This window comes from Daktulosphaira vitifoliae, unplaced genomic scaffold (assembly GCF_025091365.1).
Source record: "Daktulosphaira vitifoliae isolate Bord-2020 unplaced genomic scaffold, ASM2509136v1 Scaffold_4, whole genome shotgun sequence".
Lineage (NCBI taxonomy): Eukaryota > Metazoa > Arthropoda > Insecta > Hemiptera > Phylloxeridae > Daktulosphaira > Daktulosphaira vitifoliae.
In genome coordinates this window covers 15,185,972-15,199,914 of record NW_026099575.1, presented here as the reverse complement: position 1 = coordinate 15,199,914, position 13,943 = coordinate 15,185,972, and the positions used below count along the sequence as shown (strand labels likewise).

Below are 13,943 nucleotides of genomic sequence, written 5' to 3'. Positions count from 1 at the left end.
ATATTTTACTAAAACACTTAATAAATGTTTTTTAAACGAACATTTATTATACTTATAAAGTAACATTTAAAATTTCAAATTACTTAAGTTATTTGAAAACAATTATTAAAATGGTTGGAAGTAAAGTCGTATTTGAAGGGGATTCTTCTCCTTCGAAATTTTTTAAAATATACATATATAAAACCTAATTAATTATATTTAATATACGTATATGGCTCAAGTTGTAAAATTATGAATATTTTTAATAATGTGGTAAAAGACGTATTAAAAAATGTTTGTCCTAAAAAGACTCCCTCTATACAAATGAATAATTTAACCACATTAGAATTTTTAGATATAAATATCAATATATCATTTTTAACAGCCAAACACCTAGAGTCAGAGTTCTAACTTGAATAAGTACTAAAATATGATTGGTTTTAACCAACATGCAATTCTGTTACCGTCACTCTAATTCTACAATAAACTAATTCACTCACGTACGTAAATGTATATTCCGCGAGACACAAATGACACCATTGTACGTAGTTAACACACACACACATATATGTATATAGAGTGTTCAAAAAGCAAGAAAAGGGGTAAATTATTACTAATTGAGTACAATAGAAACCCGTTTCATTACTTACTGAACACTATATTTAAATGAAGAGTAGATTTAATTAATTTGATGTTAGTAGTCAGTACATTTAAAATAAATTGAAACTAAATTTGTAGGTAACTGTTCTAATTGAAATTCAAATTGTTCAAAAAAATAATAAATATTTAATAATATATATACAAAAAAATATTATCGTTGTCTAATAACTTATTCCGTTAACATTTTTAATCGTTTAAGTATAGCTAATTATTAAGTGGTATACGAGTAGAATTGAATGGGTCCATCTGTATTTCGGTGCGATAGCAGAGTTCTCTTCCAAGGATAAGCTGGTGCTGATGAAGGTGGCACATAGTAGTCATTAGAGAACATTTTTTTTAAATTGGACATCAATGAAATCATTAACGCCATTTTACTGACAATCAGTGCTTTACCACCAAGAGTAGACATAAACATGAATCCTAACGGTATGAGTATTGCTGACATGATCATGTAAGTACTTACAATGATTGGAAACACTCGTCGATAAGAATGTCGCCGGCGACCTAAGAAAAATTGTGAATTAATAAAATTAATACTTATTCTTACAGCTAGGTTAAGTTGTTTGAAATAGATCGTGTAATTTTTTTGTGAATAATATTTTATTAAATACATAATCTGATCGATGTGATACAATGTAGTGCTATAAAAACATTCACATGGACATTTTTTTAATATTTGTTAAAAAAAGAAATATAAAACAAAATGCATCCTACGATAATTCGCTTCATGCAAATAGAGAGTTTTAGAGGGCTATAACTTAGTGGTGTAGCTAAGGTGGGGCTAAAAGAGCTATAACCACTCTAATTGGCCAATTACTACTATTACTACTAGTATATAGCTTTAGTGTTAGTAAGAGATTTTTTCCCTCCAAACAAAAATCCTAGCTAAGCCACTGCTATAACCTTCAGAAACCAATAGCACTTTTTGAATTTTTGATCTCGTATGAATTTTATTTATATATATATATATATGAACAGCATTGGTCGTTTTATCTTAATGCCAGCACTGTATAAAAATATTAGTAAATCGTAAATTGAATGTATTCAATTCCTCATGGGGGAAAACATGGTAAATTACAAAAATATATTATTTCTTTTAAACTTATGTTTGAATTTTCTTATTAAATTTTTAAAACGTTTATGGTTTTATTATTTTACTACGATGGATTCTAGTAAAATTATTTTGTAACCAGATGGCTTAATATATTATACATTATTATTATTATTTTTTTTGGATAAGGATAAATAGGATAAGGGTGGCCGACCCTGAGTAGTTGGGATTAAGGCAAGGAAGAAGATTTTTTTTTTTTTTTGAAAAAAAAAAATTATTTTATAGAAACAGTGAAATATTGTAAAAAAAAAAATAATGGTCAAAGTTGACATTTATTTTGACTAGTTTGGTAGGATTCATACCATGTCTTTTTAATTTCTATTCAGTCATAAGAATATTTTTAATATCAACGGTTTGTAAAATGTTTCACTGTGGAACTATTAATATTTATAGTGTTAAAAATGATAGGTACAATAATAATTATTTGCTATAACAGATGTAAATAATTTAAAAATGATTAATCATGACTGATTATACCTTCGACTTCAGCTTTAGAATCTGGTGGTGCCCTCAAATCAATCTTTAATTTGCGGTTATTGATGAATGAAAGTATTTTTTCCATCACTGTAATATTCTTTTCATTCCTTAGAGATGAAGAAAAATTAATTTTAGTTTAATCACAATAATGACTTATATTAGGTAGCCTACTTAACTCAATCGACAAGGCGTCGTACCTCAGTGCGTAGGTACCGAAATTCGATTCTACTGAGCTGGATTGTGTAGGTTTCCCGTCCTCTCTGGCACAAGTAATAACTTTTAAAGACAGTGGCGGTCAAATGAAAGAGGATTAGGGGGATAGATTCCCTCCTATTGACATACCCTATTGACATTTTTGTACAATTTTCATTATATAAGTAAGTAAAGAAACGGGTTTCTATTGTTCGCATTGCTTATAACAATTAACTTGTTTTCTTACTAACTAAACACATTATATACATTTTATATTTTGTAAACTTTAAATATGCTAATTCAATATAAAAATTGTTGAGCATAATTAATATGCAAAAATTATTAATCCCACAAATTTAGAACATTAAATATTAAGTCTTGGTCATTATCTATATGCAAGAGAAATTCAATGGGAAACTATTCTAAATTAAATGAAATATTTAAAATAGGCTTATTAAGAAGCGTCTAATAGTCGTTATAGCAACTTGATATAGTAAATAAAAAAAAAAGTTTTGAGATATGAACACACAGTTCCTATGATAATATTTACCAAGATTTTTTATTCCTTTCCATGGAAAAAACATTTGACCGCTATTGTTTAGAGAGGACGTTAAACATTGTTAAAAAAATCATATCGTTTATAATAATGCACTGTGTAAATAAAAAAATGTTTTCTTATATCTAATTTAAGTACTATAGTTATTTAAAAATAATATATAATTTGAAAAATTATATTAATATAATATTATATATAAATATACAATTTCGTGGTATGGTTTATTTTGAATTTTTATGTTTTTTTTATGCAGAAAAACGTAGAAAATTACCAAATTACTTTTTTTTAATTAAAAATAGTTCTTTAAACTGTTATACTAATAAACGTGAATTGTATGGTACGTTAATGAAAATATTCAATAAAATTAATTTTAATAATATTTTTTTTACTTTATGGGGAAACCGGTAACAATTGAAGTAATCTCTGGCAATAGTCAATCTATGATTGTAGCTATTTATATTTGTTGTCGTTGTGTTATATGTGTTGTATATACTTAAAAAAAAACAGCGAGTCTTCAAAAACCATCTCATCTATTGAGAGAATTAGTGACTAGAAAAGTTTCGGACAACATTCTAATTATATATATTAAAGCTCTATTATCTATTAGTGACTGACCGTTATATATAAATATGACCGTAACGGAAGATAAGATAATAAAAGTTTTGGGTATCTGTCTTTGAAAATAATATTTCAGCAGTAAATAGAAATTATTCTTACTCCTTTAACAGAAACTCAAAAATTAATGAATTAGAAAATTAAATCGAATTAATATAAAAAATATGAACAAATGTACTCGCTAGAGGTAGAACATGATGGTAGAGGTCATTATGGAGATGAATAGAAGAAAACCTCAATTTGAGTGGGAATTTAGGGGAATATTAAAATGTTATTTATTTCTGCTTTTAGACACCTCTGGGGGTTATTAAAAAAACAATTTTAGAGATAAAAAAAAGAAAAATGGGTCTTATTTTACACCCCTCAGGACACCTATTTATGTATTACTAGAGTTTAAAAAATTTACATTCTGTACATCAATGGTGAACACATATTAGGCTTCGGTATTATACTGAATCCTATTAAATTATGAAAGATATTACATCTACGGGTGTAACTCCAATTGAACTATCAATTCAAACATTTAACAAACTAAATAAAATTTAAACAATAACTTACAAAAAATTTCTATCAAACATTGTTTTATTAATATTAATTTATAAATATTTATTATTTATCGTAAAGAATTATCTTTTTTTTACGTTATTTCATATTCTTTACATTAAAAAGTTTTTTAATCCATATATTAAAAGAAAACGGTAGCACAGTGGGGTCAAGGCACAGTATGAGCGTGGCATAGTTGGGACTAGTATAGATGATATCTGACTGTGATTAAAATCACTATCATAAGAAACGCTTCAATGCAAATCTGTAGATTATGTTTAATTTTAAGAAATTGGTGGATTATTAAAAAGCAAAATTCTAACTCAAAAAGAATTACAGAAAAATTACAAAAAAATTATTGCCACGGCCAATAATATTTTAACTACGGTAACCATAGAAAATACATCGTCGGGACAATTTTTTTTTTTTGAACTATAGTACATAACATTGCTTTATTTTAACATATGTTTGAAGTTTGTAGTATTTCCGGAACATTTTCAAAACTTAAATTGAAAAAGTTAAATTTTTGTGCAGAAGTTGCTAATTTAAATCCCCCTCTGTGGGCAGATAAAAGGTCAGATTTTCAAAATATTTACATCAAATAAAAGAAAAATATCAATGATTTTAATATAAAAAAAATTATTTTGATTCGTTAATTTTTCAATAAGTTAAAGCAATTTTTAGAAAAAAAAAAAAATGAAAAAATATCGAAATTTACTGATTTTAAAAATTGTAATTTTTTGGGGGAATTTCTTTAATTATGAACTAGGGCAAAACTTTCAACTTTTGAGGGTAATGTCTTCAACTAAATATGATTTGTGATTTTTTGACATTTTTTGAAAAATCGGTCCTGTGAGAGCTGAGAAAAAGTAGTGAAAGAAACCAAATAAAGGAAAAAAATAATAAATAAAAAAATAAACACATCATGGTAAAATTAATACCTTCTCAGATTCGCATCGAAGCTAAAAAATTGAAATACTGAGTAGATATTTACATTTATTCATTAATTATTGTTGTAGCTTCAATGTAGAATTATTAACAGAAAAAAAAAGGTGCATTTGTCAATTATAAGATCTTTTTTTAGATAAATTAATATACGTGCGCTAATGAACTGAGTGTTTGTAGAAAAAATTATTTCTTAATTATAAATTAACTTATATTTTTAATATCTATGATCTGAACAGAACAAAAAGAAGTTATTAATTACCGTTAACAAAGACTACATAAAAATAAATAAATATATAAAAATAAAACAACGGTTTTGGTTAAATAGGGTAATAGAAGAATATTCGTGTGAAATTGATTTTTTTCCTTAGAGGGAACTTATTTTATATTAACAAGTTATTATGCTCTGACTCATCATAACGCAGAATATTAATTCAAGTCTTGAGTGTAGACTCAACATATATCCTATCTTGGGGTAATGTTTTTATTATTATCTTACATTTTCATACTATTTATATAATATTTGGTTTTAAATTTACGTTCAAGCAGCAATTTACAAAAAGTAATTTTAGTTTCACAAAAAATTATTGTACTTACTCAAACGATCTAGAGTGAGCTTTACTTTTGGAAAGAAAAACGCCTTTGGTTATTTCCAGGTCTTCAATATTGTCCAATAGTCGTGCAACTCTATCCGTTGACTTCAGTACTACACAACGAAAAAAACTGAACTTGCCATTACACTCGGCCAAACTTGATAGAAACCAACTAGAATTTGACAAAGGAATATAAGTGTCATCGGCATTCGTCTGTTGGTGACTATTAGCCACAATTAGAACCGATAACATCAGTGCTGTGCATAAACGATTCATCATTATTCGTATAGAATATTCGTATCGAGTCACCAGTTATTTATATGACTTACCGGGTCGTCAGTAATTTCATACGTCCGTGCACTCGTTCAATACTTACCCATTTCCGGTTTGGTTATCAGTCCGTGGAAAATCATTACTTACTTTATAGTTTTCTAGCTGTATTGACATTCATTATTTTAAATGTAATTATTTGAAGTGTAATTTAAGAACATTTTATTTTTATTTATGAAAAAAAATAAAGAAAAAATTCACGGATGGATTAACGTAATAAAAAAGAAGATTAAGACAGATATAAACGACACTAGTAATAGAAAAACGATATATTAATGAAATAAATATGATTAAGATTCAATAATGATGTTTAAAATTGCTTAATTTCCCTAAACAAGTGTGACTATTTTAGCTTTAACACAAAGTCGAGAAGGTATTAATATTAATATGGTGTATATTTATTTTTATTAATTTTTTTTTTGTGTCTATTATCACTTTTTCTCAGCTTTTATTTTTGTTGACGATACGTCAAAAGATCACAAATTTTATCTAATTGAATATATTACCCTCAAAAATTGAAAAATTTTCCCTTGTTTCAAGTAAAACAAACAAATTTTAGTAGTCGACAAATTGACATTTTTAGGTAACGTCTCATATTTTATCTCATCCCTCCTCTATACCAAATAAAATTTTCTAGTGCCAGCACAGATGCACGAAGTTACTTGTAAATTCTTTAATACTCTACCTTTATTAGGTACATAGACTCTCGATAATTCGAAACTTTTGATAATTTGTAGTATAAGTTCAATCACTTGAATATCTCTCAGCAATTCAAAGAAAAATAATGCATTTTAGTACACTTGATGATTCGAAGTTTAGTTTACATAACTCTTGAAAGTTTGAAGTCGTTTTAAAATAATAATAGTTCATAAAATTAGAAATAATTTATACAGTAACATGTCACCAAAAACTTTGATATATTATAGACTAGTAGTAACAAATAGTGTTAAAAAATTCAAAAATAACAAAGTAAAAATGTTTAATTTTGTACTTGAAACATGATATCATATCAAACCTAATTCGACAATAAATACTTTGAATATATTAGAAATGAATGATTTTATTTATCTATATGGAGAATGTGGGCTAAGAAACTTTTTAATTGATAAAATGGAAATTTTTTTCTATTTTTATGTTATATCTTTAACTAGTTACTATAATTATAATCATTTGACGTATCGTTTAAAGATATTGGTCAAGTGAATGCTGAGTAAAATGAATGATAGACAAAAAAAAACCACATAGTAAAATTATTTTAATGTGAATAATGAAATTCCTTCTGCAAGGCGAGACTATGGTGATGGGGTCTTTGATATTCATTGAAGTTATTCAATTTAAAAGAGATAAAAATCAAACGAACTTTGAATTTTTTTTCACTTCAAAAATGAATTAAGAAAAAAAATGAAAAATATGTCAATTTGACTTGGGGGATTCTAACCTGGTACCCTGTGCTTGAAATACATAAATGTTATTGGCGCGGCAACCGTACAGAATTTTAAGAAATTGTTGGATTATTCCAAAAGCAACTTTTATAAATATTCATAAATATTTGACAAAAAAAATTGAAATGGACGATTATAAAAACACAAAAAATGCTGATTTTTTACACCAAAATAACATTTTTTGTCTAATTCCTGGCGCCTATTACATACAGAAGATAAGAAGTCGGGACAATTTTTTTTTTAACATATAGTACGTAACATACGTTTTAATTTGACATATGTTTAAGGAACGTAGTATTTCCGGAACATTTTCAAAAGTTAATTTTTCTGAAGAAGTTTCTATTTTGAATTTTCCCTTTTTGAGCAGGTAAATTGTCAGATTTTCAAAAAATTGATATAAAAAAGAGAAATATCTCAACTATTTATATAAAAAACATCATTTTTATTCGTTCATTTTTCAAAAGTTATAACAGTTTTAAGTAAAAAAGTTAAAAATATGTCAAAATTTACCGATTTAAAAAAATCTTAACTTTTTGGAGGATTTCCTCCATTTACAGGAAACAAGGCAAATTTTTTCAATTTTTTTAGGGAAATGTCTTCAACTAGATACGATTTGTGATCTTTTGATGTATCGTTGAAAGATATTGGTCCGGTGAGAGCTGAGAAAAATTGGTGACATAAAAAAAAACATATAATGTAATTAATACCTTTTCATCTTCTAAGCTTTACATCGAAGCTAAAAAAAAGTTGACATCCCTTTAAAACATAAGGGATGAACATATTTTATAAAAGATAAACGGAGATGCTTATGTAACTTACAAAAACAAAAACAAAAAAATTAGTATTTTAAAAGATATTGACAGTCAAGTGTTAAAAGAATCACTCTGTACATTGTTTGAATAATTATTAATTGTACGAATGAATAATGAATATATATACACGTCAACATCATGAATTGTCAATGGTTAGAATAGGTTGGAGGTGAAGAGCGGATGCTGCTAAATTTATCGTAAGTCTTTTCTCCGACACGCTCTTCCTCCCGTCAACAAAATAGTGAATATCTTTCTATGCACTGGACCAAAATTTGTTATAAAAGTTAGTTTGCCAATTAGGCATAATACAAGATTACAAGTTTGTAGGTACCTATTATTCGTGAGCCTGGGGGTCTTGACTCCCCTTGTTACCTGAATATGAATACGAGGTTTTGTCACGTAACTGACGATGAGATTAATGTCATTTTTTATATTTTCAAAGTGTATAATTTTATATTATTCAATTTAAATATTAATTTAATATGTTGACTAATTTAACTAGTATCGAATATTACTATTATATTACTCAATTCAATACAGCCTACTATATTATACATTTAATTTTGGCTTGAATACAATTTATTTTCGGAGTGAGTGAGGTTACCAAAAATAAGATTACTTAGTTGGCCTTTTCAATGGTGTAGTGAATACTTAAACTATTTCTAGAATATATTTTTATAAAAAAATAAAATAAATAAAAGCGATGAAATAATCGAATATACAAGTGATATTTATTTAAGTGAAATATTTTACAAAAATGAATTGATAGCTATTAAATTCATTGAATTCAAATAATTTGAAATCATAATATTTGTTTGATAGTATTAGCTTTCATCATCCATATTTGTATCCTCATCCTTGTCCTTATTTGTATCTGCCTCATTTTCTCCATCCTTGTCCTTATTTGTATCTGCCTCATTTTCCTCATTCTTGTCCTTAATTGTATCTACCTCATTTTCCTCATCCTTATACTCGTACGTAAGTAATAAACGCTTCAGGCCTAAAAAAAATCATAGCATCAATTAAGATTCAATTATATAAAGATACAAAATATATTTAAATTATTAAAATTTATTATTAAGTTAATATAAAATTATTTAAATATTTAAACTTTTTGTTAAAGAACTGTACTACATTATAAGGTATATAATCAATGATTAATTAGTGATAATCATTGATCAATAATTAATAAGACCTACATCGATTACTAAAAGGGCAAAATTTGTTAGTCCACTGTTTCTCAATGTAATTTTTATTCTATTTGATAAATATTAGTTGTGTTTTTCATTGTGCAGAAAATTTTAAGTTAAATATAACAATAAACATGTTTTTAAACATTTTTATTTTATTTTTTTACAAACATATTTTTGTACACATAAAATAAGTAATGAATAGTTAAGTCATTAAAATATTTATTTAATCTTAAATATAATTAATGTGACAGTCAAAACAAATCTCATATAAAATGTAAAAAGTTTTCATAATTATGTTTAAAAAGTTGTTTATTAAACTAAAAATCGTTAAATATGCCATCTAAAGAAAATTTTACAAATAGAACAATAAAAATACAGAAAAGTAGAAATGTATAACACAAGTAATTTTATTTAAAAATAAATTTAAAATTACTATTGTGTAAAATTTTGTATTTGGAACTTCAACTTTTGGCATTTTAGCCTTCAATATATTCAAATTAAAGTTACTTTTAATTATTATAATTATTTTTTTATAAACTTGAAATATTATGATCACCTAATTTTGTAATTATATTAATGACACATTTCAATGATAAACCATGCGAGTAAAAAGATAACCAGGTGGTGCAAAAACATCTCTGTATAATATATTTTAATATTTTATTTTACAAATAAACACAATTTGAAAAAATAATTCGGTAAAATTTTAGAACTTTTGTTGTACTTACCGTTTAGTAGTACGTAACTCTCAGTGTGAGCTTTCATCAACTTGATTGCATCATCTTTACTAATAAAACCATCATTATCAATTTTTAATTCGCATTCTATTTTATCTAGAGATTCATAACGTCTGCGTGTACTCTGTATCAAAGCTCCCAGAAAATTATTAATATACTATAAAAAAGGATTTTTTACAATTATAATACATTACAAATATTGCATAAACAAGATTGTCTAACTCAGGAGTAGGCAATAAGTTTGTATGGCGGTCCAGATGGTTAAAAAAAATTATTTTCAAGAACCAAAAAAACCTAAATATATTTAATAAATTTATTAAAATTTAAAAATAAACATTATATAAATTTAATAAAATTCAGTTTCTATATATAAAAAGATGTACATAATAGAAAAAAAATGATATCGTTTCTCCTGGGCTAGTTTTTAGAACTTTGGTACTCTCCGATATTCAATAAGCTAATAAAACATAAATTAGGAGAGTTTGGAGGGGATTAATTTGATAATAATATTTGTTGTCCTACTGCTGATCTTTTATCCATATATTTAAAATAAATCTTTTTTAAAAGTAAAATTAAAGAACCACTACAAAATTAATCAAACCTTAACTAAATTTTGTTTGCCACCGATATCAACAGGTCTGTGTTAGGCTTAGACTTCTTGTTTAATAATCCATTGTGCTCACGCATTTAAAAAATTCTTAGTTCATTTTAAATTTAATGGCTTACATATTTTAAAAATTCAGTTTGAATTTTTATTTGACAATATTATAATATTAATTAAATTAAATCAAATACGAAATACTTGTCATATATAAATTATGATGATTAAAATGTATATAGTCCATATAGAATAGTCTTCTATATAGTGTACTAAACAAATTATGTATAAGTTAGGTGAGGTATTAGTAAAGGTAACAAGTAAAATGATTATCTTATTATATAATAGAACAAGGAAAAAAACGCTTTTCTGGGAAAATTACTTAGCGTGCTCGGAATTTCAAAATTTTTTTTTTCAACGAAAGTACTCGGTCACCAGACTCCGGGAAAATTATTGGCGAAGGTCGGAAAATTTTTGCCGCTCGCCCGCGAGCGTTTTAAAATTTCGACCGTTTTCGAGAAAAACGCTCGCTGACGCCAGCGTTTTACGACTTAAGGTTTGAAATTTTCATCAGACCCGCCCAATGACATTCCTGACATATGATAAAAAAATCAATTCAATCCGTTCATTTTTCACATTTTACGAGCTTTTTTTTTAAGTCCACGCGCATGGTTGTATTATGCGCAGTGATTCATTTCTGCTGATACGTATTATGAACCTTAATTATATGGTGTATTATGTATTATTATTAGGACACTATTTTGCATTTGCCCTATTTTTATCAAGGAATGTTATATGTTATATATAAATTTCATGACGTTATAATTATTTAAGTTTGTACTTTCATTATAAGAACAGTACTAAGTACAGAGTTAATAATTTTCTTTTTTCTCATATATGATGTATGAGACTATGAGTTTATCTTTTGAATTGGGGTTCATCTATGATAACTATGATGTTCATCGTTAAATCGCAGTTACTAATATATTTATCAAAATTAAATTTTTATTTTTATTTTTAATATTAATTTTAATTTAAATTTACAGTGTGCCACTTATAATAACCTGCTAAATTTTTTTTTAATTATTCTATAATATAAAAACAATTATTATAATTAGATTATTAATAATTTTTGTGTATAACAGGGGTGTATTTAAGAGAGATTGGCCCCTTCTTGAACAAGCGCTAGCAATATTTTTTTAGGCAACTTCTAATATATAAGGACTGAATGTCCTTTTTTTTTCATCAGTACTTTAATTTTAGCAAAAAAAATTTCTATAACATGTTTAACAAAGTAAAAAATATTAAATTTCCTCCTAAAATAATTTTTGAATAGGCCTAAAGGGAATACCTCATTAAGAGGCTTCAACCTTATACCCAATACATTTTACTATATTCTCTTTTTGAATTTTCCTGATTTTAATAATAACATTTTTAGATATAGTTTTCACTGATTCTGAAGTAATATTTTTTCTGAAAAACACTTATCGTGCCCGGCGTAGCCGGGTACTTCTACCGGAATCAGTGGCCTACTTATGATGACGGCCCGAAGAGACTTACGCGCCGAAGCCGCGTTAGGCTCGAAGGGCCCCGGGTCTGGGGCGGAGCCCCAGCTAGGCGGAGCCTAGTATCTAATAAACGAATTAAGTTATATTAAAAATTCAAATGCCATTTACTATTAAATTAAAAACTCAAACATTTTATTAAATTAAAAATATGTGTTACCATTTAAAAATACAAAGTTAACCCCCTTCCAAGGCATAAGGGATGAACTTAAAAAGTATTACATAGTTAAAACTTCAAGAATAATGTGTAATTAAAGATAATGAAAAAAAAAATGTTTAAACTATTATTATTCTGCAAGTAATTGAGTGGGTTATGATAAAAAAATCACTCTGTATATGTTTAAAATTTCACTTGTATAAATGCTTGTGTCAATAATTTTTGTTTAATTGAAAATATAGTTTTTTTTTTTAGGTTGCGATTTTTTTTTACTATGACGGCTTATTTTTGACAAAAATATAATTGTCCAGACAAATTTTTTTTTAATTTTGTAGAATATTTTAATATCTATAATTCATATTGGTGAACATAGAGCACACGTTATGAACCCTTTCAAAAATCTAGTTGAAAAACATATTTTTCATGCGTGGGTGGTCTGTTTTAAAACCACGCACATGAATGCTTGGTTTTTTTAATCGATATTCATTAAAAGTATATAAAAGTAATAAGCTCTCTAGCTTATTGTCTTTAATATATTTTAATAAAAATTCTTTAGGATCAGCGTTTAAATAAAAAGTTAAGTTGAAAAAGTTCTACTTTCTATATGCATTTTTTATATTTGAAGCCCCCCCTATATAGAGAAATGGTCTGATTTAAAAAGTATGTCGAATGAAAGATGTATATAAATACTACTTCTCATGAAAAAATTTTATTGATCCATACATCGTTCAAAAAGTTATAGCATTATAAAGTTAAAAAAAAACCATCACAGGGGGGTCGCGGCACAGTGGTGACATGGCATAGTTGGATCAAGTATAATGATATCTGACAGTGATTAAAATCACTATAAAAAAAAACGCTTATTTTTTTCATAAATTTAACCCTTAACCTGCCCACAAGAGGGGATTTAAAATGACAACTTTTTCACAAAAAATTAACTTTTTCAACTTAACTTTTGAAAATGTTCCGGAAGGTTTGACACTTTTATATATATCTTAAATTGAAGCTAATGCAATGTTCTTTATTATGCAAANTTCCGGAAGGCCTGACACTTTTATATATATCTTAAATTGAAGCTAATGCAATGTTCTTTATTATGCAAAAAAAAAATTTCGGACTTTATTTTATCTTCACGGTGAAAATGGCTACCGCGAATGCTATTTTTCTGTGAAAATTTTCGATTTTGTATTTTACATTTTTAACTTTATTATGCTATAACTTTTTGAAAGATGTATGGATCAATAAAATTTTTTTATGAGGAGTAGTATTCATATACATCTTTCATTTGACATACTGTTTTTTTAAATCGGACCATTTCCCTAAATACAAGGGGGATTCAAAACATAAAAATGCATATAGAAAGTAGAACTTTTTCAACGTAACTTTTGAAAGTGTTCCGGAAGGTCTGACACTTTTATATATATCTTAAATTAAAGCT

General features: G+C 26.4%; 2 protein-coding genes across 3 annotated transcripts in view; both read right to left on the bottom strand.

Moving 5' to 3' along the window:
* Nucleotides 1-719: 719 nt before the first annotated feature.
* Nucleotides 720-6,112, bottom strand: LOC126906048 (uncharacterized). Its single transcript, XM_050686281.1, has 3 exons — nucleotides 5,676-6,112; nucleotides 2,228-2,334; nucleotides 720-1,143 (listed from the first exon to the last, which is right to left on the bottom strand). Exons 1-3 carry the CDS (start codon nucleotides 5,948-5,950, stop codon nucleotides 851-853), a joined length of 675 nt encoding a protein of 224 aa, XP_050542238.1. The 5' UTR covers nucleotides 5,951-6,112; the 3' UTR covers nucleotides 720-850.
* A 2,852-nt stretch (nucleotides 6,113-8,964) lies between these two features.
* LOC126903834 (uncharacterized) overlaps nucleotides 8,965-13,943 on the bottom strand; it is a 31,370-nt gene continuing 26,391 nt past the window's right edge. For both annotated transcript variants that reach the window (XM_050682337.1, XM_050682336.1), the window contains exons 5-6: nucleotides 10,177-10,342; nucleotides 8,965-9,255 (exon numbers count right to left, since the gene is read on the bottom strand). In XM_050682337.1, the coding sequence (XP_050538294.1) occupies nucleotides 9,080-9,255; nucleotides 10,177-10,342 (342 nt within the window). In that variant the 3' untranslated portion in view covers nucleotides 8,965-9,079. The remainder of the gene's footprint in view (nucleotides 9,256-10,176; nucleotides 10,343-13,943) is intronic.

What these genes read in the sequence shown, in the direction of transcription:
- LOC126906048 (XM_050686281.1), bottom strand. Translation starts at nt 5,950, where the DNA reads ATGATGAATCGTTTATGCACAGCACTGATGTTATCGGTTCTAATTGTG. An exon ending in GCTCACTCTAGATCGTTTGA is followed by an intron (nt 2,335 to 5,675) that starts GTAAGTACAATA and finishes TTCATCTCTAAG; the next exon opens with GAATGAAAAGAATATTACAG. An exon ending in TTCTAAAGCTGAAGTCGAAG is followed by an intron (nt 1,144 to 2,227) that starts GTATAATCAGTC and finishes AATTTTTCTTAG; the next exon opens with GTCGCCGGCGACATTCTTAT.